Source organism: Somniosus microcephalus, chromosome 8 (assembly GCF_052327205.1).
Source record: "Somniosus microcephalus isolate GS21.2 chromosome 8, FLI_Smic_1.0, whole genome shotgun sequence".
Taxonomy (NCBI): Eukaryota; Metazoa; Chordata; class Chondrichthyes; order Squaliformes; family Somniosidae; genus Somniosus; species Somniosus microcephalus.
In genome coordinates, this window is record NC_140994.1 from 10,198,265 (window position 1) to 10,220,571 (window position 22,307).

A 22,307-nucleotide genomic window follows, 5' to 3' on the forward strand; every position below is an offset into this window, starting at 1 on the left:
TGAAGAGCGGGGCGTTCTTGAGGAATGTGATCTTACAATTTGAGCGATACTGAGCAAAAGTGAATTCAGGAAAACCTCTTTACGTGAAGGATAGCGGGAAGGTGGGACACACACACTGGTGTAAAGTCAATGGAGGTGTTTAAAGGGGGATATAGATACCTTGAGAGGAGATTTACCAGAATGGTTCCGGGGATGGGGGATCTTAGCTACAAGGACAGGTTGGAGAAACTGGATTTGTTTTCATTAGAGCAAAGGCAGTTGAGGGGTGATTTGATAGAGGTGTACAAGATTATGACGGGTTTGGACAGGCTAGACGGGGAAAGGCTGTTCCCACTAGTTGATGGTACAAGGACTAGGGGGACACATTTAAGGTTTTGGGCAAGAGATACAGGGGGGACATGAGGAAAAACTTTTTTATGCAGCGAGTGGTGGTGACCTGGAATTTGCTGCCGACGGAAGTGGTGGAAACGGAGACAGTCAATGTTTTCAAGGGGAGACTGGATAGGCACTTGAGGGAAATAAACTTGCAGGGGGAATGGGACTGACTGGCTTGCTCTACAGAGAGCCGGCACGGACTCGATGGGCCGAATGGCCTCCTCCTGTGCCATTATGACTATGACTCTTTGCCGGGAGCAAGCGGAAGCCAAGTGCATGGAGCGCACGTCAACCCAAGCACCCCACCCACCCACCGTCTGCCCCACCTGTGACAGAGACTGTAGGTCCCGCATTGAACTAATCAGTCACCTGCGAGCTCATTTTTAATGTGGAAGCAAGTCATCCTCGGTTCCGAGGGACTGCCTAAGAAGAATGACTTGGTAAGTGAGCCCAGAGGAATGTGGACAAATGGCAGGGAATTGTGATCATCAAAATAGAACTGACCTGCCTAACAAAAGTGCGCAATGGAATGAATAGCCAACATTCTCTCCCTTAACCAATACCACCAAAAATTGATTTCACTGGTTATTCTTCTCTCTGCTGTTTGTGGGATTTAGCTGTGTGCAAAATGGCTGTCCTGTTTACCCACTTAAGTGACTGCAATGTAATTGTATATGAAGTCTTTTGGAGTGTTGCTGAAGCGTGGAGTGGTGGGTTATCTGCTTTCGTAAGAAGGAAATGAAAGCTACATGAAGCCGTTGTGACAGAGTTGAAATTAACTGAAGATCCTTTTTCGGGTGGGTTTCTAATTGGTATTCTATCGTTGTAAATAATCAGACTCGAGTTCACACACACACTCCTCTTCCAGCTGCTGACTGGTGAAATTTCTACCGTTCGATAAATGCTGCTAGTCAGAATCGGGGGAATTCTTCTATGTTTCTATGATCGGGCACGCAGCTTTTTCCTGTTGTTTTGACTGACAGCCGTATAGTCATGCTTAAAAACTGTCTTACTCTAACTCCTCCTTCCCTGGGATCTCCAAACTGTGGAACTCCACCTCTCCACAGTCTTCACTTCTCTTCCTGCAATTGAAATGCTTTTCCAACCCCAATTTGGAGTCACCATCCACTGTTTCTTGATTCACTTTATCATCATCCCTTTCTACCTTGTTTGTGTCCACTAAGGGCTTTGACCCTTTATCGAGGGTTCTCAGTTTTAAACAACAAAAAAGCAAGAGATGAAATTAAATTGAAAAATGTTGTGTGGTTTTATTTTAAGAGTTGGTACAAATGTCTATATTCCATCATAAGTGCTGTCACTATCAGCTGGCTCCTAAGCTTGATGTTTTCAACAACAACTTGCCTTTTTATACTGTGCCATTAATGCAGGAAAACGCTCCAAGGCCCTTCCCAAGGATGCAATCGGATAAAATTTGTCACTGAGCTAAAGGAGGTGATATTTGGACAGGAAGAGATGGGTATTAAGGAGTGTCTTAGAGGAGAGAGAGGCCGAGGTGTTTAGGGAGCAAATTCCAGAGCTTTAGGGCCTAGATGGCTGAATGCACGGCCGCCAGTGATGGGTCGAAGGAAGTGGGGGATGCTCAAGAGGCCAAAATTGGAGCAACGCAGTGTTCTTGGCGGGTTCAAGGAAGTTACAGAGATGGGGAAGGGTGAGGACCCGGAGCGATTTGAACTCGAGGATGAGAATTTAAAATTTGAGACGTTGGCGTACCAGGAGCCAATGTAGATCAGTGAGCACAGGGCTGATGGATGAGCGGCACTTGGTGCGGGTTAGGATACAGGCAGCAGAGTTTTGGATGCGCTTCTGTTTCTGGAGAGTGACAGGTGGGAGGTTGGCCAGGAAGACATTGGAATGGTCGAGACTGGAGGTAACCAAAGCATGGATGAGGGTTTCAGATACAAGTCACCTACATTTGGCTTCCACTTGCATTGGGTGTCAATCCAGTCTGTCATGAGCCACAAGGACATTATTATATTCATCTCTCCGGTTTTTGTCCCGTCTTTGTGTCAGCTTTGGCTTGGTGGTAGCAGTCTTGCCTCTGAGTCAGAAGATTGTGGGCTCAAGCCCCACTCCGACACTTAAGTATGTAATCTAAGATGACACTTCAGTGCTGTACTGAGGGTGGACTCCATTGTTGGAGGTGCCGTATTTCAGATGTACATCTGCCTTCTGGATGTAAAAGATCCTGTGGCACTATTCGCAGAAGAGCAGGCTCGTTCTCCTGGTGTCTAACCAGACATTCCTCCCTCCACCAACAGCACGAAATAAACATTAACTGGTCATTTATGTCATTGCTGTTTATGGGACCTTGCTACATGCAAATTAGCTGCCATGATTTCCCAGAAACTAACGATGACCACATTTTGAAAGTAATTTATTAGCTGTGAAGTTGGGACGATGGGTCGAATGGCGGCCTCCTGTGCTGTTATGACTATGACGTCCTGAGCATGTAAAGGCGCTCGTTATAAAGGCAAGTTTGTTTTCCATCTTCCCTTTGCCTTTCTTTCTCCCTTCAGTTGTCTTGTCGTAAGGGATTTACAGGTGTTCTCTGTGTTGCTTTTTTTTGGTTCAGAAGAACATAAGAAATAGGAGCAGGATTGGCCATTCGGCCCTTCGAGCCTGCTCCGCCATTCAATAAATCTGGCTGATCTTCTGTCTCAACTTCCTTGCTGCAATGCTCCATCTCACCCTCAGTGAGCTCCCCACTGCAGTGGAGCTAATTTACAGAACAAACGGGAAACTGTTCAACCTCCATCGCCTCCAGTCCAGATCCAAGGTCGTCCCATCCTCTGTCGTCGAATTACAGTATGCAGACGGCGCTTGCGTCTGCGCTCACTCGGAGGTCGAACTCCAAACCGTCGTCAACACCTTCACCGAAGCGTACAAGAGCATAGGCCTTACACTAAACATCTGTAAGACAAAGGTCCTCTACCAACCTGCCCCCGCCACAGTACTGCCCCCCGATTATCAAAATCCATGACAAAGCCTTGGACAACGTGGACCAGTTTCCATACCTCGGGAGCCTACTGTCAACAAGGGCAGACGTCGACGACTAAGTCCAACACCGCCTTCAGTGTGCCAGTGCAGCCTTCGGTCGCCTGAGGAAGAGTGTTTGAAAACCAGGACCTCAAACCCGGCACTAAGCTCATGGTCTACAGCGCAGCAGTGATATCCGCCCTGCTGTATGCCTCAGAGACATGGACCATGTACAGCAGTCACCTCAAAGCACTGGAGAGGTACCACCAACGCTGCCTCTGCAAGATCCTGCAAATCCATTGGCAGGATAGGCGCACCAACATCACTGTTCTTGCTCAGGCTAACATCTCCAGCATCGAAGCTTTGACCACGCTCAGTCAGCTCCGATGGATGGGTCACATTGTCCGCATGACCAATACGAGACTCCCAAAATAAGTGCTCTACTCGGAGCTCCGGCACGGCAAGAGAGCCTCGGGTGGACAGAGGAAATGCTTCAAGGACACCCTCGAAGCCTCCTTGAAAAAGTGTAACATCCCCATCGACACCTGGGAATCCCTGGCCCAAGACCGCACAAAGTGGAGGAGAAGCATCCGGGAAGGCGCCGAACACCTTGAGTCTCTTCGCCGGGAGCAAGCGGAAGCCAAGCGCAAACAGCGGAAGGAGCGCACGTCAACCCAAGCACCCCACCCACCCGTCCCTTCAACCACCGTCTGCCCCACCTGTGACAGAGACTGTAGGTCCCGCATTGGACTCATCAGTCACCTGAGAACTCATTTTTAATGTGGAAGCAAATTATCCTCGGTTCCAAAGGACTGCCTAAGAAGGACTTTCCCACCCGATCCACATGTCCCTTGATTCGGCTGTCCCAATGTCACTCTATGGGCCCCTTCAAAACCAAGCTTTCTTTTCTCCCTATAGTGAGAGAAAGCCGTTGACAGCTATGGAGGAGGAGCTATCCCAGCATTCATAGTCATAGTACAAAAGCAAAATACTGCAGATGCTGGAAATCTGAAATAAAAACAGAAAATGCTGGAAATACTCCGGGTCAGGCAGCACCTGTGGAGAGAGAAACAGTTGTTATTTCAGGTCGATGACCTTTCGTCAGAACTGGAAAATATTAGAGAGATAACGGGTTTTAAGCAAGTACAGAGGCAGGGAAAGTGGGGGGAGGGGAGGAAAGAAGGAAAGGGGCGGTCTGTGATAGTCATAAAGTTTTACAGCGCAGAAAGGCCCTTCGGCCCATCGTGTCTGCGCCGTCCATCAATCCCTGTCCAGTCTGATAGGGTGGAGGGCAGGAGAGATTTAATGACAAAAGGGATGTTGGTGCGAGGCAAAAGGAGATGGTAATGGGACCAGTGAAGAAACAAAAGATGGGTCTAGAGGAGGTGTAAATGGGAACGGCAGAATCATCAACAGCTACCATCTGGAAAAAATGGGGGCAGAGTTTACGATCTGAAATTGTTGAACTCAGTGTTGAGTCCGGAAGGCTGTAAAGTGCCTAATTGAAAGATGAGTTGAGCTTCATTGAAGCAGTGTAGGAGGCCGAGGACAGAGAGGGAGTGGAGTGGAGAATTAAAGGGTCATAGTGATAGTGATGGCCCTCTATTAAAACTATAGGGCCCACAGATAGTGGAAGCCCTTTATTTGTCATTCCTCCTTAAATATGCAAATTGTGAGTGGGACTGGAGAGCAGCCAATGTAAGTCCTTTGTTCAATAAAGGATAAACTGGGTAACTATAATCCAGTTAGTGTTTGTGGGTAAACACTTAGAATCCATAATTTGAGATAAAATTAGTGAGTATTTAGAAATGCATGGGTTCTGGCGGACAGCCAGCATAGGTTTGTTAAAGACGAGCCGTGCTTTGACCGAAGACGTGACCAATTGGATAGATGAAGGAAATGTAGTGTGAGGTTCTTCAGAAGGCTTTCAATAAAGTGTCTCACAAGGCTTGTTCGAAAGATTCAGCTGTGTGGTATAGGAGGAAATGTAAAGAAAAAGAGACTTGCATTTCTACAGTGCTTTTCATATCCTCAGGACATCCCACAGACATTGCTGTTTGTGGGAGCTTGCTGTGCGCAAACAGGCTGATGCGTTTCCTACATTACAACAGTGACTGCACTTCAAAAGTACTTCATTGGCTGGAAAGCGCTTTGGAACGTCCTGAGGTCATGAAAGGCGCTACAGAAATGCAAGTCCTTTTATATTGAATGAAGCACTGCTGGCTGCCGGTGTGAGGGATGCTCCAAAAGTGACAGAGCCATCAACTGGTCAATTGTGATGTTCAAGCCCAGACAGCGAGTGCCAGCACTGTGAGGGGGAGGGGGGGATCGTGTCCGAAGCTGATGCACGCACACGCGCACTCTTTCCAGTAGGAGACGGCTGTGCTGCAAACCCTGACTGTTTTTATCTCAGGCTAATTGCAGTCATGGGCAAGCGGCAATTTCCTCCAGCGAAACATCGGGAAGCGTGAAGCCATTGTCTTCAACTTCACATTGTTGGGAATGTATTTTTGTAATAATATATAGACAAGGCTGCAGTCCTGTGCCTAAGAATGAGATTGAAGCACGGAGTCAAACACTTGAAGGTTTATTAAGGGTTAAATACTCATGGCCAACACCGGGGTTGCACAAGACACTGTCACAGAAGAGCAGCCCCTTGTAATCAGTTCAGCTCAGATATACCTCCCTCCCACCTTCCGACTTCTTCAAACCTCATTACAATGGTCTCGCTTTTAAGCTCGGGTGAAAGGCCGTTTCATCACCTCCATGACCTTCACTCCTGGTTTTACAGTGGTGTGTTGAGCTAATGATACCTAAAGATTCACAAAAACTCCACAGCGCGACCTCGGGACAGAACGCACACCACCACCTCTATTTACATGTGCAGAAAAGAATAAACATAGATCTTTCCATGGAAAAAAAGACTTACATTTCTATAGCGCCTTTCACAACCTCAGGATGTCCCAAAGCGCTTTACAGCCGATGAAGTACTTTTTGAAGTGTAGTCACTGTTGTAATGTGGGAAACATTACAAGATTAATGAGAAAATTAGAACTATCCAAGACTATCATACAGAGTAGTTACAGATTTGTTGACGTTCTACAGATATTGCCTGTCGGCAACCTTTGTAAAGTTTTTTGTTTTTAACAATAGAGCTAATATAAAATGGATTATTTCACACTCTCTCGATCTTGATCTCCTAACATAAATCCATACCTTCACCACTGATTCAAGTTTCCTCCTTGGCCATTGGCTCATGCTTCACCAGACTGTCTGTAACTGCGGCGTCCAATCTCCCATATCCCAAGATTGCCTACTTCCATCTCTGTAACATCGTCCGTCTCCGCCCCTGCCTCAGCTCATCTGCTGCTGAAACCCTCATCCATGCCTTTATCACCTCCAGATTTGACTATTCCAACGCTCTCCTGGCCGGCCTCATCCTCCACCCTCTGTAAACTTCAGCTCACCCAAAACTCTGCTGCCCGTATCCTAACTCGTGCCAATTCCTGTTCACCTGTCACCCCCCTGTGCTCGTTGACCTGCATTGGCTCTTGGTCCAGCAACGCCTCCAATTTAAAATTCTCACCCTCATGATTAAATCCCTTCATGGTTTCACTTCTCCCTATCTCTGTAACCTCCTCCAGTACAATAACTGCCACCACCAACCCAAGCACTGTTGCCCTGGCCTCTTGCGCATCCTCCCCCTTTAAAACCCACCGCTTTTGTCAAAATATTCGAACACCCTTGCTGATATTTCCTACTTTGCGGCTTAGCGCCGTTTTGTTCCTTGCACTTCTGCAGTAGCTTGGTACTTTGTTCTACGTTAAAGGTGTTATATAAATGCACGCCAGGAGCAAGTGGAAGCCAAGCGCAAGCAGCGCACGTCAACCCACGCACCCCACCCATCGTCTGCCCCACCTGTGACAGAGACTATAGGTCCCGCATTGGCCTCATCAATCACCTGAGAACTCATTTTTAATGTGGAAGCAAGTCATCCTCGGTTCCAAGGGACTGCCTAAGAAGAAGAATATAAATGCAAGTTGTTGTAGTAGTAATGCCCCTACTGTTACTCTAGCTGTGGATCAGTCGCACTCTGCTTACGCCAGCCAATGTGGGACCTGGGAGAGGCAACTCAGTGGGTCGGTAATGATGCTCCCACTCAGTCTCTGTAACCTCCTCCAGCACGACAATTCTGGCCTCTTGTGCATTCCCCCACTCCCTTCGCCCCACCATGGACGGCCGTTCTTTCAGCTACCTGGGCCCTAAGTCTGGAATTCCCTCCCTAAGCCGCTCCACCTCTCCTCCTTTAAGTCGATGCTTAAAACCTTCCTCTTTGACCAAGCTTTTGGTCACCTGCCCTAATATCTCCTCCTTTGGCTCAGTGTCAGTTTTTGTCTGATAATCGCTCCTGTGAAGCGCCTTGGGACGTTTTACCACGTGAAAGGTGCTATATAAATGCAAGTTGTCGGATAAAAACATTGAATGCGCAATGGATATTCAGCCCAACGGGACCCGCCGCCTATATACTAAATATCTCCACCTCAGGAAAGAGCTCCACCTGCCACATCAAAGGTTATCGAGGAAAATCTATTCCAAGAGCGCTACAATATAATGGGATATTAGGGAAAGAAAAGAGTTGAGATCGGTTTGTCAGATCTGGGATGCTTCATCAGCTCATAAAGTGACCACCAGGTGGCATGCCTTACCTGTAGGATAAACTTGGCTCCTCTTAATTCAAAATTTGTTCTTTTTGCCTTGCAGCAGTTTCTGTTTCCATCAGTAGTAACCTTTGTTTAAAGTTTGAAAGAGATTCCATTTAAAGCTTTTTTTCATCCCAATGTCAGTCAGTGAGCAGCACTCTCGCCTCCGAGTCCCACTCCAGAGACTTGAGCACAAAAATCTAGGCTGACACTCCCAGTGCAGTGCTGAGGGAGCGATGCACTGTCGGAGGTGCCGTCTTTCGGATGTGACGTTAAACCGAGGCCCCGTCTGCTCTCTCAGGTGGATGTAAAAGATCCAATGGCACTATTTGAAGAAGAGCAGGGGAGTTCTCCCCGGTGTCCTGGGCCAATATTTATCTCTCAACCAACATCCCTAAAAAGAAACACATTACCTGGTCATTATCACATTGCTGTTTGTGGGAGCTTGCTGTGCGCAAATTGGTTGCCACGTTTCTTACATTACAATAATGACTACACTTCAAAAGTACTTCATTGGCTGTAAAGTGCTTTGGGACATCCTGAGGTCATGATAGGTGCTATATAAATGCAACTTTCTATCCAATCAATGTGTTGTGGGCCACACAGCGTTCTCAGGCTGGGGGTTGGGGCTAATCGACCTGATCCCAGGCCTCCCCTTCAGCTGTGCTCTGGGAGGGCCGTGACCCATGTGGCCCAGGCACGGGCAGGGAGTGTTGATTGCTCTGTTGGTGTGGCAGTGTCCAGCTCCCGCAGTCCGAGCTCCAGACTTCACCTCAAAGGGAAGGTGTTAGCGGCTTTTAAATCCAGCTCGTGTGGCTGGGAAGGAAGGATCGCTGGAGGAGACGCCTTCAGTGTTACAAGTGAAACATTCAATAAGTAGAAAATAATGAGCATTTGATACTTTATACTATTGCCTGAAAATGTGAAACCAACAAAAGACTGTCGCATGGTGAGATCTGTATCCCTCTCGCTGTCTCTGCCTCTCTCTCTTCCTCTCCCTGTCCCTCTCTCCCTCCTCTCAATTTCTGTTTTCTCTTCTGCCTTTCTATTTACCTTTCTCTCTGCTGCAGCCTCCCTTTCTGTGTTTTTCTCTCTCCCTCTAGTCTCGCTATCTTTGTCTCCCTGATTCTGAGGTAACATTTTGAAGGAGATTGACAGGGTAGATGCTGAGAGGTTGTTTCCCCTGGCTGGAGTCTCTAGAACCAGGGGACATAGTCTCAGAATAAGGGGTCGGCCATTTAGGACTGAGATGAGAAGAAATTTCTTCACTCAGAGGGTGGTGAATCTTTGGAATTCTCTACCCCAGAGGGCTGTGGAGGCTCAGTCGTTGAGTATATTCAAGGCTGAGAACGATAGATTTTTGGACTCTAGGGGAATCAAGGGATAGGGGGAGGAAGTGGAGTTGAGGTCGAAGATCACCCATGATCATGTTGAATGGTGGAGCAGGCTCGAGGGGCCGAATGGCCAACTCCTGCTCCTAATTCCTATGTTCTCTGTTTCTGTCTCTATTAACCTTTCTCTCTCTGTTGCAGTCTTCCTTTCTGTTTTTCATTCTCTCTCTCACTCTGTGTGTGTGTGTGTGTCTCTCTCTATTTAATATCTCTAAATCTAAGCTCAGGGCTCCTGCATGCATCTTGTGCGTGTCTTCGGGCAGATTTCCCAGACACTAGGTGGTGCACTTGTCATGTGCACAGAACAGACCGACAGCCTCACCTCAAAGTGCGCACTCGGAGATGGTTCGTGATCGGAAAGTGGTCCTCCTCAGAGTCCTGTTGCCTGTTCCCACTGTGCGATACCGCGAAGCATCCGTGCACTGCCCCTGCACCTCGGGCGCCATGGAAGCAGCGCAGATCGGCGTTTTATTTTGGGACTAAGTGCACGTTCAAAGAGAAAGTGTTAAGAGTTCAGAGAGTCGGGGTGAGGCGCGTTTAGCTGGTTGCCAGGGGAATGTCAACGCTCTCCGTGGAAATCAGGAGGCGCGGATACTTTCTCGCCGTGCTGCCAGCCCGGGCAATTATGAACGGGTTTCCCGGTGTAGCGGGGGTCTTGGAGTATCAGCTCAACAACCCCCCCCCCCCCCCCGCCAAAATTGAACACTGAATTGGGGCAACGTTTTGAGCATTGCAGATGTTTGGAGCTTAGGAACAGGAGAAGGCCATCCAGCCATTCGAGCCTGTCCCGCCATTTAATCAGATCACGGCTGATCGGTACCTCAACTCCATCTACCCGTCTTTGCTCCATATCCCTTGATACAAACATCTATCCATCTCATTCTTGAAAGCACCAATTGACCCCCAGCATCTGCAGTCTTTTGGGGGCGAGAGTTCCAGATTTCCACTGCCCTTTGTGTGAAGAAGTGCTTCCTGACATCACCCCTGAACGGCCTGGCTCTAATTTTAAGGTTCTGCCCCCTTGTTCTGGACTCCCCCCACCAGAGGAAATAGTTTCTCTCTACCTATCCTATCGAATCCCTTTAGCTTTCATGATAGATCCACCTTTCCTCCCTCCCACCTTCCTCCCCTCCCCCCCCCCCCCTTCCCCTGCCCCCACAACCAACCCCAGGTTAACTGGTCATTCACCTCCTTGCTGTTTGTGGGTTGTTCCCGCAGTAGAATGGCTGCCACATTCGCTGAGGTAACAATCACTGACCCCTTGTGGAGTGGCTCATCGTGCTTGCTACGCTGTGGGAGATAAAAGGATCGGTGTGACTGCGGGTTTTAACACTCTGGGAATCTGACCATTCATTGCCTCCTCTCGGTAACACGCTCATTCGTCGCTATCATGGATGCGCGGTGTGTGTGTGTGATTCTGGGCCTGTTTTCCTGGTCGGTTCATCCCTTATGTCTGTAATGTTGAAATTAAAACAAAAACACTGCACGCACTGGAAATGGAAATAGGGAAAATGCTGGCGGTGCGGAGCGGGTCAGTCTGCATCCGAACAGATGCTGCAGAGGTGCCTGACGCAGGACGTTAATCTGCCTTTTCTATTTACAGATGTTACCTGACCTGCTGTGTATTTCCAACATTATCTGTGTTTCCTCCTCTCCCCAGGATTGCTACAATCTTGAGCAAATCCAGGGGTGGGCGCAGCGAGTGAACAGGTACTTGGATTGTCATCCACCTGCTCCCTCAGGCCTGCTCCCTCCCCCCCTCCCAACCTCATGGCTGATCTTCTACCTCTATGAGCATCTATGATCTTATTGAATGGTGGAGCAAGCGCAAGGGGCCGAATGGCCTACTCCTGCTCCTACTTCTTATGTTCTTATACCTGGCACCTGACCAAGGACTGGGGCAGGGATGTGAAATGACATACGCACGCACACACTCCCACACACTCACGAGTGCACACACAGTCACTGACACACACTCACAGACGCGCACGCATGCGCACACACACGCTCGCACGCACACACATGCACAAACAAATGCACGCTCACACACACAAGTCTTCAAAAAAATCTCGTTATGAAAGAGTTAACGGAAAATGGAAGTGGTGTGTTCTGTGGAGCGAGCATTAGTTTCACAGCCCAATGGAGAGAGAATTCACAGAAGGGAAAATGGAAAATAAAAAAAATAATGATTTTCTGATTTAGCGGCTGGCAAAGGATGTGCCGTGGTCTGGAATGAAAAGCACGTATCGAGGTTTGAGCTATCTGACTATACTGCCCTCAGAATACAAGGTCTCAGTCACTGCTAGTGTATCGCTTTCTTTCACCATCTCCCTCTCTTTGCTCTTCTCTTTCTTGCTGACTCTGCCCCAGTCTCTCGCTCTCTCTGTCTCTCTATATCTGTTACCTCTCTATCTCTTAATCCCTTTCTCTGTCCCAGTCTATCTGTCTCTCTATATTTGTTATATCCCTCTCTCTGTCCCAGTCTCCCTCTCTTTCTCTGTCTAGATATGTTATTTTTCTCTGTCTCTTTCTGACTGTCTCCCTCTATTTCTGCCTCTCTCCCTGTCTCCCTATCTCTCTCTATCTGACTATCTCTGTCTCTCTTTCTCTCTGTCTCCCTATCTCTCTCTTTCTCTTTGTCTCTCTCTCTCTGTCTGTCTCCCTATCTCTCTCTCTCTCTCTTTCTCTCTCTGTCTCCCTATCTCTTTCTCTCCCTCTCTTACTCTGGCAGCCTCTCTTTGTCTCTTTCCCTGGTGGTTGCACTCGCCCCTGTTATCTGGATGATTTAATATTCGTGTCCCTGTCGCAGAGCTAATTTATTATATCAATATATAAGCAGACATTTAGAGCACAGTCAGACTGCAGTCAAAATCCCACCTCCAGCCTGCTCCCCTTTTTGGTGGGGCTGAGGGGTGGGTGTATTAATGAAGGCTGCTTTCCAGCACTTTTTCCCTCGAGGGAGAGGGACACAGAGAGATAGTGTCAGAGGAAGAGTGAGGTAGAGGGAGAGTGAGGCTGTCAGAGAGAGACAGGGACATGGAGTCAGAGAGAGAGAGACAGGGAGAGTCAGAGAGAGAGAGAGATGGAGACTCAGAAACAGAGAGAAAGAGACTGGAACACAGAGAGTGATAGGGACTCAGAGAGAAAGACAGAGACACAGAGTCAGAGAGATGGACAGAGAGAGAGATGAGGACTCAGAGAGAGAGAGAGAGAGAAAGACGGACACAGAGTGTGACAGGGACAGAGAGAGAGAGACAGAAAGACAGGGACACAGTGTGACGGACACAGAGAGTCAGAGAGAGAGAAAGACAGGGACACAGGGAGAGAGAGAGAAAGACAGACAGAGTCAGAGAGAGAGAGACGGAGTCAGAGAGAGAGAAAGGCAGGGAGGAATACAGTCAAAGAAAGACGGGGATACAGAGGGGGTAACTTTGACTTTTTGCAGGTTATAACAAATCGGCCAGTTATTTTACATCTCTCCTGATTTTTATTTCCATTGAAGTCCTGCAGGAAACACGGCAGCCTGTTTGTGCACAGCAGGGATCTACAAACAGCAATGAGATAAACAACCAGATAAACTCTTTTTTTTTAGTGATGTTGCTCGATGGATAAATTGACCAGTACTCCCCTGCTTTTCTTCGAATCTTTTACATGCACCTGAGTGAGCAGACGGGGCCTCAGCTTTGCGTCTCATTGGAAAGATCGAGAGAGACAGAGAGCAGGACAAACAGCTAGACAGAGCAAGGCAGAGAGAGCATGAGACGGAAAGATGGACAGACACACAGAACTTTGGGCTCCAGCAGTAGCAGCCTGTGACTGGATACTCGGGGTGTTAGAGAACCAGTAAAGGACACTGTGTGCGGGTGTGGAAAATGTATCCCCTCACTGTTTCTGTTGCACCCTATCTGAATGTGGTTTTGCCACACTGATTGTTTTGGCAGGCAGCTGTGGCTCGGTGGGTAGCACTCTTGCCTCTGAGTCAGAAGGCTGTGGGTTCCAGTCCCAATCCAGAGACTTCAGCATAAAAATCTAGGCTGCACTGTTGGAGGTGCCGTCTTTCAGATGAGACATTAAACCAAGACCACTTCTGTCCTCTCAGGTGGATGTAAAAGATCCCATGACACTATTTTGAAGAAGTGCTTGGGCATTCTCTCTGGTGTCCTGGGCAATATTTATCCCTCAATCAACATCACAGATTATCTGGTCATTACCACATTGCTGTTTGTGGGAGCTTGCTGTGCGCAAATTGGCTGCTGCGTTTCCTACATTACAACAGTGACTTCAAAAGTACTTTATTGGCTATAAAGCGCTTTGCGACGGCCTGAGGTTGTGAAAGGTGCTGTATATCTTTCTTTCTCACCCACAAGTCGAAAATTCAGTTTTGAAGTAACGGGGACAAAGTGATTTCCGCACCAGTTTGCAGCATTTAATTGGGGGGTCAGGGCAACACAAAGTAAAAAATCTGGCCTGATCTGACCTGTCAAAAGCTTGTTCGCCGAGATCCACTCGAGGCACGAGCGCGGTTTCACACTGACACGAGAACGTGCCGCCGCGCAACAGGAGGGAATTGCGACTCCACGTTACCTCACCAGGGCAGTTTCCCGACTTTGCGTTGTTGGTGGGGGAGCCTTGCTCATCGAAGAGGCATCACAGGAGGTTTGGGCGCATAGTGCCCGCGATGGTCCAGCCAGGACGGATGACGAACGGACTTCCAATAGGCGCTCACTGCGGCCGAGGGACGCAGCGTCAGGAAACTGCCCCTAGAGAGTCAGCTCGGCTGGCTCAGTCAGTCAAAGCTCTCACCTCGGAGCCAGGAGCTCGTGGGTTCCAGCCATGCTCCGGAGACCTGAGCATTTTATCTGACACTCCCGGTGCAGTGCCGAGGGAGTGCTGCACTGCCGGGGGTGCTGTTCTTCAGGTGAGACATTAAACCGAGGCTTTTGAAAGAGCTATTCAATTAATCCCACTCCTCCCCCGCATTTTTTAAGTATTTATCCAATTCTCTTTTGAAAGTTACTATTGAATCTGCTTCCACCGCCCTTTCAGGCAGCGCGTTCCAGATCACAACAACTCGCAGCGTAAAAAAAAAAATCTCCTAATCTCCACCTCTGGTTCTTTTGCCAATTATCTTAAGTCTGTGTCCTCTGGTTACCGGCCCTCCCGCCAGTGGAAACAGTTTCTCAGTTGTCCTGGGGCATTTGAAGGCGAGCAAGGGAAGTTTTCCCCGGTGTCCTGGGGCAACGTTCCTCCCTCGACAGATCAGTCGGTGCTGTCAGTGGGATCTTGCAGTGTGTAAAAATGGCTGCCACGATCACCTGGGTTACCACATTGTACTCAAAGCTCTTCAAGATGGGTTTTTTGAGAGATGCGATGATCCGATTCTTGCCAGGCCAGAGTTTGGATCGGGAGTAATTTCATTCTGTTTCACAACGCGTTGCATCTGGTTTCCAATTTGACGGTTCGGACTCCAGAATACTAAGGAACACATAGGGGAGGGAAAGACTTTGAAGAGGGAGAAGCAGAAAGGGTTGTGAGTGAAACCAGTTTGACATGCTATCCTCACGTGCACTGCCTTTTTAAAAATAAAGTGCCCAGCCTCTGTCCCGATTTATACCCTTGTGCGAACGCGAGGTTGTTTAATCTCATGTAGAGCTCCCAGGACCCTCGAGTGCACGGGGAAAATGAGAGATTAAAGGTTACTATGCACAGGATCAACCTCCTTGCCCCACTTTCTTTCTCTCCTCCACCGTGCCTCGCCAGCCCGTGCTGCTCCTACATAAGAACGTAAATAGGAGCAGGAGTCGGCCACACGGCCCCTCGAGCCTTCTCCACCATTCAACCAAATCATGGCTGATCTTCGGCCTCAACTCCACTTTCCCACCCGATCCCCATATCCCCTCGAGTCCAAAAATCTATCGATCTCAGCCTTGAATATACTCAACGAGCCTCCACAGCCCTCTGGGGTAGAGAATTCCAAAGATTCACAACCCTCTGAGTGAAGAAATTTCTCATCTCAGTACTAAATGGCCGACCCCTTATCCTGAGACTATGGCCCCTCGTTCTAAACACTCCAGCCAGGGAAACAACCTCTCGGCATCTACCTTGTCAAGCCCTCTAAGGCTTTTATACATTTCAATGAGATCACCTCTCATTCTTCTAAACTCCAGAGAGTATAGGCCCATTCTACTCAATCTTTCCTCACAGGACAACCCTCTTATCCCAGGAATCAACCTCCTCTCTCGGTAGGCGTGAGCACTGCACTTAGTGGCTGTCTGCAAACTTGCAATTTCACTGTATGTTTCCACCCCTTCCTCATCCGTCCTGAAGACACTGGAGTATGGTTCTGTGCGCACCCCTCTCACTCAAAGGGTCTTTCATCCTGCCTGAGCACAGCCAGTGAGCACTGGTCAGCTATTTGAACAAGGGGGGCATCGCGGCCGAGCTTAATTCCTTCTGCTGCCCGCACCACCCCGCCCCCCTCCACACACACACACACACACAACTTTCCAGCAGTCTCTGGATAGGATCAGGAACCTCGGCTGCTTTCCCCCGCCCTCCCTCCACTCCCCAGCCCTGGGTACTGAGCAATGTTCCCCCTAAGATGGGTAGCTGCGCACCAATCGGGAGGTCCCGCGCAGGCCGCTCACCAGCTGCTGCCGCTGGAAACGATACCGCACCTGCGTGGCCGCGCGGCAAGTTTAAAGGGGCCGCGTACCGAAGAAAAATTAGAGGGAACATTGGTACTGAGGCCAAACTGTAGTGTCCACTGCAGCCAAGCTTGCTGTGATCAGCTGAGTCAGGATGTCCTGCGGGAATGGAACGTGGGACCTTCTGAGCTGCATAGCACAATCCCAGTACAAAGTTAAATGTAAACAGTAATTAGCTGCACAACATTCTTTTTTATTTATTATTCCATGAAGGCAGCAACAAAATTAAAATGTTGCCAGACTTTCTGAGGGCTGTGTTTAGTTTTTTTTCTCTCTCTCGACAGTACAACAGATGATTAACAAGAGACGTGGAAACAAATTCGGATAAACAATTAACTCAGACTCTTTTCACATCTGTGCAGTTTTCCGTTCCAACAAATCTTGCCGGTTAAATCTGAAACACACACACACACAAATCAGGTGATTCACGCACCACAAAACAGAATGATTATGTTATCTCCTTCTGTCTCTCCTTGCCGTAACCTGCTGTTAGTCTTTTGGGGAAGGGAGGGGAGAGGAGGAGGGCGTAGGGGGTGTGATTGGCAGCGGCCCCACCAGCCTGTGCAGGAACAGCAGGGACTGTGTGATCGGGGGGCGGGGTCACCTCTGCTATTTGTGGTCTCATTGATGGATGTGTGTGACGGTTTTATTCTATAGGCAGTCAGATGCAGCTTGTAACAGAGGTTTTTTTTTGGAATAGAACGAGAGAGAGAGAGAGAGAGTAAGACAGAGAGATTCTCCAGTGGGGGGTAAGATAACAGATATCGATCCTGAAGATCAGAGGCTGGATTACAGTGTCGGCATCACAAGGAACCCTCCCTTCTATTGTGCTTTTGAGGGTTTGTGACCCAGAATAGATCCTTTGGGGGGGGCAAGACAGAAGGACTGGATTGAGAAAGCTTTGGTGTTTTGACATGCTCTGAAGGTTTTTCTGGAGACTGAAGGATTTCCTCATCTCTCTCTTTCCCCCTCCCTCTCCCTCCCCGTGCCTCCTGAACACCATGGACAGAAGCTGGAAGCTGCCTGGGATCGTAAGGACTGGGATTCTCCTGCTGGCTGCCTGCGGGATCTGTACAAGTGCTTGCCCGGCTCTCTGTAGCTGTGCGGGGACCACAGTAGACTGCCACGGGCTGGGGCTGAGAAACATCCCCAAGAATATCCCAAGGAACGCCGAGAGACTGTGAGTATTAACCCGCCTTATTTCTGCCTGTCTGTTCCTTCACCTTGTTTGGGGAAGCGGGGTGGGGGGGAATTGTCCAGACCTTGTCTGGTGTCCCTTAACGAGTGCCAATACCAAACTTCTAAATTCTCTGCGACCGTGTAAGGCTCCTGCACTGAACGCACAGCATGCGACCGTGGGATGCTGCGGAAGAAGTCGTCAGCCGCTGTAATTAACTGGTAGTTCCATCTCCCGCGCACGGGCCACGACTTTCAAAGCGTTTTGCGTTAAGTGACTAGCGGCGGCTGGTTCTATTTCCTTGTTTCGATGTTCGCCCTCTCCAATTCATCGCGGTGTCAACCGTGGCTCAGTGGGCAGCACTCTCGCCTCCGAGTCAGAAGGTCATGGGTTCGAGTCCCCACTCCAGAGATTTCAGCCCATAATCCAGGCTGACCCGCCCAGTGCCAGTACTGAGGGAGAGCTGCACTGTCGGAGGTGCCGTCTTTCGGGTGAGACATTAAAACCGAGGCCCTGTCTGTTTTCTCAGGTGGACATAAAGATCCCATGGCCACTATTTTGAAGACGAGCAGGAGGAGTTCTCCCCGGTGTCCTGGGGCCAATATTTATCCCTCAGCCAACAGCACTAAAAACAGATTATCTGGTCATTCTCACATTGCTGTTTGTGGGACCTTGCTGTGCGCAAATTAGCTGCTGCGTTTCCTACATTACAACAGTGACTACACTTCGAAAACTACTAATTGGCTGTCAAGCGCTTTGGGACGTCCTGAGGTTGTGAAAGGTGCTGGAGAAATGCAAATCCTTTCTTTCATGGAAAAAGATTTGTTTTAAAAAATTAATTTCTTACCAGGACTAACGGTGGCATTGAGATGTTGGGTTCAAGTTTCTCAGAACGCAGTCCTTCCCATGCAGACAGTCCTGCGCCCTGTTGTGTCGTGAGTGTGAGTGTGTGTAAGGTGATGTCCAGCTGGTGAAAGGTTAGTTAGTGGGGGGGGGGGTCAGCGATCCGGATGTCCGCACGCAGACTGACCCCACCGCTGGCCAGCGAAAACGCCGCCGTTTTTGTGTTCGGTTTCCTCTAGCCAAAGATAAAAGTTTGTGGCGTTTCTCGAACTTGGACACCCCCCCACGGAATCAGCCCCTCCCGCACCAGTAATCTGTCGATAACCCAGGAGGAACAAGCCATTGATCCACTGGTGTGAACTCCATCGTACATCATGGACACAGTGAGAGGTGAAGGTGGTGCAGGCACGTACAGAGAACATGGATGTGATCATAGACTCTTACAGCAGTTTGAAAGAGCTCTCCAATTAGTCCCACTCCCCCCCCCCCACCACCACTCTATCCCTACAGCCCTGCAAATTTTTCATTTTCAATATTTATCCAATCCCCTTTTGAAAGTAATATTGAATCTCCTTCCACCGCCCTTTCAGGCAGCACATTCCAGCTCATAACAACTCGTTTCGTAAAAAGAAAGTCTCCTCATTTCCCCTCTAGTTCATTTGTCATAGGCACATAGGAACAGGAGGAGGCCATTCAGCCCCTCGAGCCTGCTCCGCCACTCAATGGGATCATGGCTGATCTGTACCTCAACCCCATTATCCTGCCTTTGCCCCATATCCCTGGATACCCTTACCCAACAAAAATCTATCACTCTCAGTCTTGAAAGCTCCCCTCGATACCCGAGCGTCATGTAATATTGAAGGAATGTGTCTTTTACACTACATTCTCTTTCCTCTTCTCCTGCAAGTGCCCTCAGGTACCTTGCCGTGCTTCAAGTGTGAGTTAGGCAGTGATTGTCGGCAGGCTACTTTACCATGGGGGCATCACAGCAAAAATGGTGCTGACTTTACACACTCACACTCACACACACACACACACACACACACACACACACTCGCACACACACTCACACACCCACACACACACTCACACTCGCACACACACACACTCACACACTCACACACACACACACTCGCACACACATACACTCACACTCACACACCCACACACACACACTCACACACACACACACACTCACACTCACACACCCACACACACACACTCACACTCGCACACACACACTCACACACACACACACTCACACACACACCCACACACACACTCGCACACACATACACTCACACACACACCCACACACTCACACTCACACACACACTCACACTCACACACTCACACTCACTCACACACACACTCACACTCACACACACACACATACACTCACACTCACACACACACACTCACACACTCACACTCACACACACACACACACACACACACTCGCACACACACTCACACTCGCACACACACACACACACACACTCACACACACACACACTCACACTCACACACTCACTCACTCACACACACACTCACACACATACACTCACACTCACACTCACACACTCACACACACACATACACTCACACTCACACTCACACACTCACACACACACACACTCACACTCACACTCACACCCACACTCGCACACACATACACTCACACTCACACACCCACACACTCACACTCACACTCACACACACACACTCACACACACACTCACACACACACTCACACACACACACACATACACTCACACTCACACTCACACACACACACACATACACTCACACTCACACTCACACACACACACACTCACACACACACACACACTCACACACATACACTCACACGCACACACTAACACACACTTTCACACACACATACACTCACACACACATACACTCACACGCACACACTAACACACACTTTCACACACACATACACTCACACACACATACACTCACACGCACACGCACTTTCACACTCACACGCACTCCCCCACATACACTTTCACACTCACACACACTCTCTCACACTCACACATACATATGCACTTTCACTGCATTGCAATCAGCTAGAGTTCCCCCCCTCCTTACCACGGGGGGTGCTGAGAACGATGGTAGAGCTACAATTGCCACTGCAGCAGAGGTCAGCTAACCCAGCAGCCTGTGGATGTAACCTGGGGTCTGTAGGGTCGGGAGCACATTAGGCAGAGTGAAACCATCCCCTGAACCAGCAAAGGAGCCTGGAGCGCGTGTGCTTTTGAAAACGACATGAGGAGTTCCAAGTTCACCTCAGGCCTCAGTTAAGGAACTCGCGCTTTGCTCAGGAGGGATGAATCTACACTCCCAGCAGGGGGCAGTACTCGGGAAAATCCAGCGGTGGAAGCCAGTGAGCATCTGAAATTTGCTCCCTGCCAGTGTCTGTCCCCACTGGGAGCACCATATCTTGGAATTACTGCTGTACTGTCTTCTGCCCCTCTCAACTCCCAAATGTTCCTGGGTATCTCATCCGAAACATCAATTAGATTCCAGCCTGTAACTCACTCCCAGGTATCTGTTATTCTATATATAAACCCCCCGAACCCTCGATTAGATTCCAGCCTGTAACTCACTCCCGGGTATCTGTTATTCTATATATAAACCCCCCGAACCCCTCGATTAGATTCCAGCCTGTAACTCACTCCCGGGTATCTGTTATTCTATATATAAACTCCCCAAACCCCTCGATTAGATTCCAGTCTGTAAATCACTCCCGGGTATCTGTTATTCTATATATAAACCCCCCGAACCCCTCGATTAGATTCCAGCCTGTAACTCACTCCCGGGTATCTGTTATTTTATATATAAACCCCCCAAACCCCTCGATTAGATTCCAGTCTGTAACTCACTCCCGGGTATCTGTTATTCTATATATAAACCCCCCGAACCCCTCGATTAGATTCCAGCCTGTAACTCACTCCCGGGTATCTGTTATTCTATATATAAACTCCCCAAACCCCTCGATTAGATTCCAGTCTGTAACTCACTCCCGGGTACCCGTTATTCTATATATAAACCCCCCGAACCCCTCGATTAGATTCCAGCCTGTAACTCACTCCCGGGTATCTGTTATTTTATATATAAACCCCCCAAACCCCTCGATTAGATTCCAGTCTGTAACTCACTCCCGGGTATCTGTTATTCTATATATAAACCCCCCGAACCCCTCGATTAGATTCCAGCCTGTAACTCACTCCCGGGTATCTGTTATTTTATATATAAACCCCCCAAACCCCTCGATTAGATTCCAGCCTGTAACTCACTCCCGGGTATCTGTTATTCTATATATAAACCCCCCAAACCCCTCGATTAGATTCCAGCCTGTAACTCACTCCCGGGTATCTGTTATTTTATATATAAACCCCCCAAACCCCTCGATTAGATTCCAGCCTGTAACTCACTCCCGGGTATCTGTTATTCTATATATAAACCCCCCAAACCCCTCGATTAGATTCCAGTCTGTAACTCACTCCCGGGTATCTGTTATTCTATATATAAACCCGCCGAACCCCTCGATTAGATTCCAGCCTGTAACTCACTCCCGGGTATCTGTTATTCTATATATAAACCCCCCGAACCCCTCGATTAGATTCCAGCCTGTAACTCACTCCCGGGTATCTGTTATTCTATATATAAACCCCCCGAACCCCTCGATTAGATTCCAGCCTGTAACTCACTCCCGGGTACCCGTTATTCTATATATAAACCCCCCAAACCCCTCGATTAGATTCCAGCCTGTAACTCACTCCCGGGTATCTGTTATTTTATATATAAACCCCCCAAACCCCTCGATTAGATTCCAGCCTGTAACTCACTCCCGGGTATCTGTTATTCTATATATAAACCCCCCGAACCCTCGATTAGATTCCAGCCTGTAACTCACTCCCGGGTATCTGTTATTCTATATATAAACCCCCCGAACCCTCGATTAGATTCCAGCCTGTAACTCACTCCCGGGTATCTGTTATTCTATATATAAACCCCCCGAACCCTCGATTAGATTCCAGCCTGTAACTCACTCCCGGGTATCTGTTATTCTATATATATATAAACC

General features: G+C 48.7%; 1 protein-coding gene across 2 annotated transcripts in view; it reads left to right on the forward strand.

The window, feature by feature from the left end:
* Nucleotides 1-16,802: 16,802 nt before the first annotated feature.
* The window catches only part of slit1a (slit homolog 1a (Drosophila)), a 328,910-nt gene continuing 323,405 nt past the window's right edge, over nt 16,803-22,307 (forward strand). For both annotated transcript variants that reach the window (XM_085994232.1, XM_085994233.1), the window contains exon 1: nt 16,803-17,350. In XM_085994232.1, the coding sequence (XP_085850358.1) occupies nt 17,172-17,350 (179 nt within the window). In that variant the 5' untranslated portion in view covers nt 16,803-17,171. The remainder of the gene's footprint in view (nt 17,351-22,307) is intronic.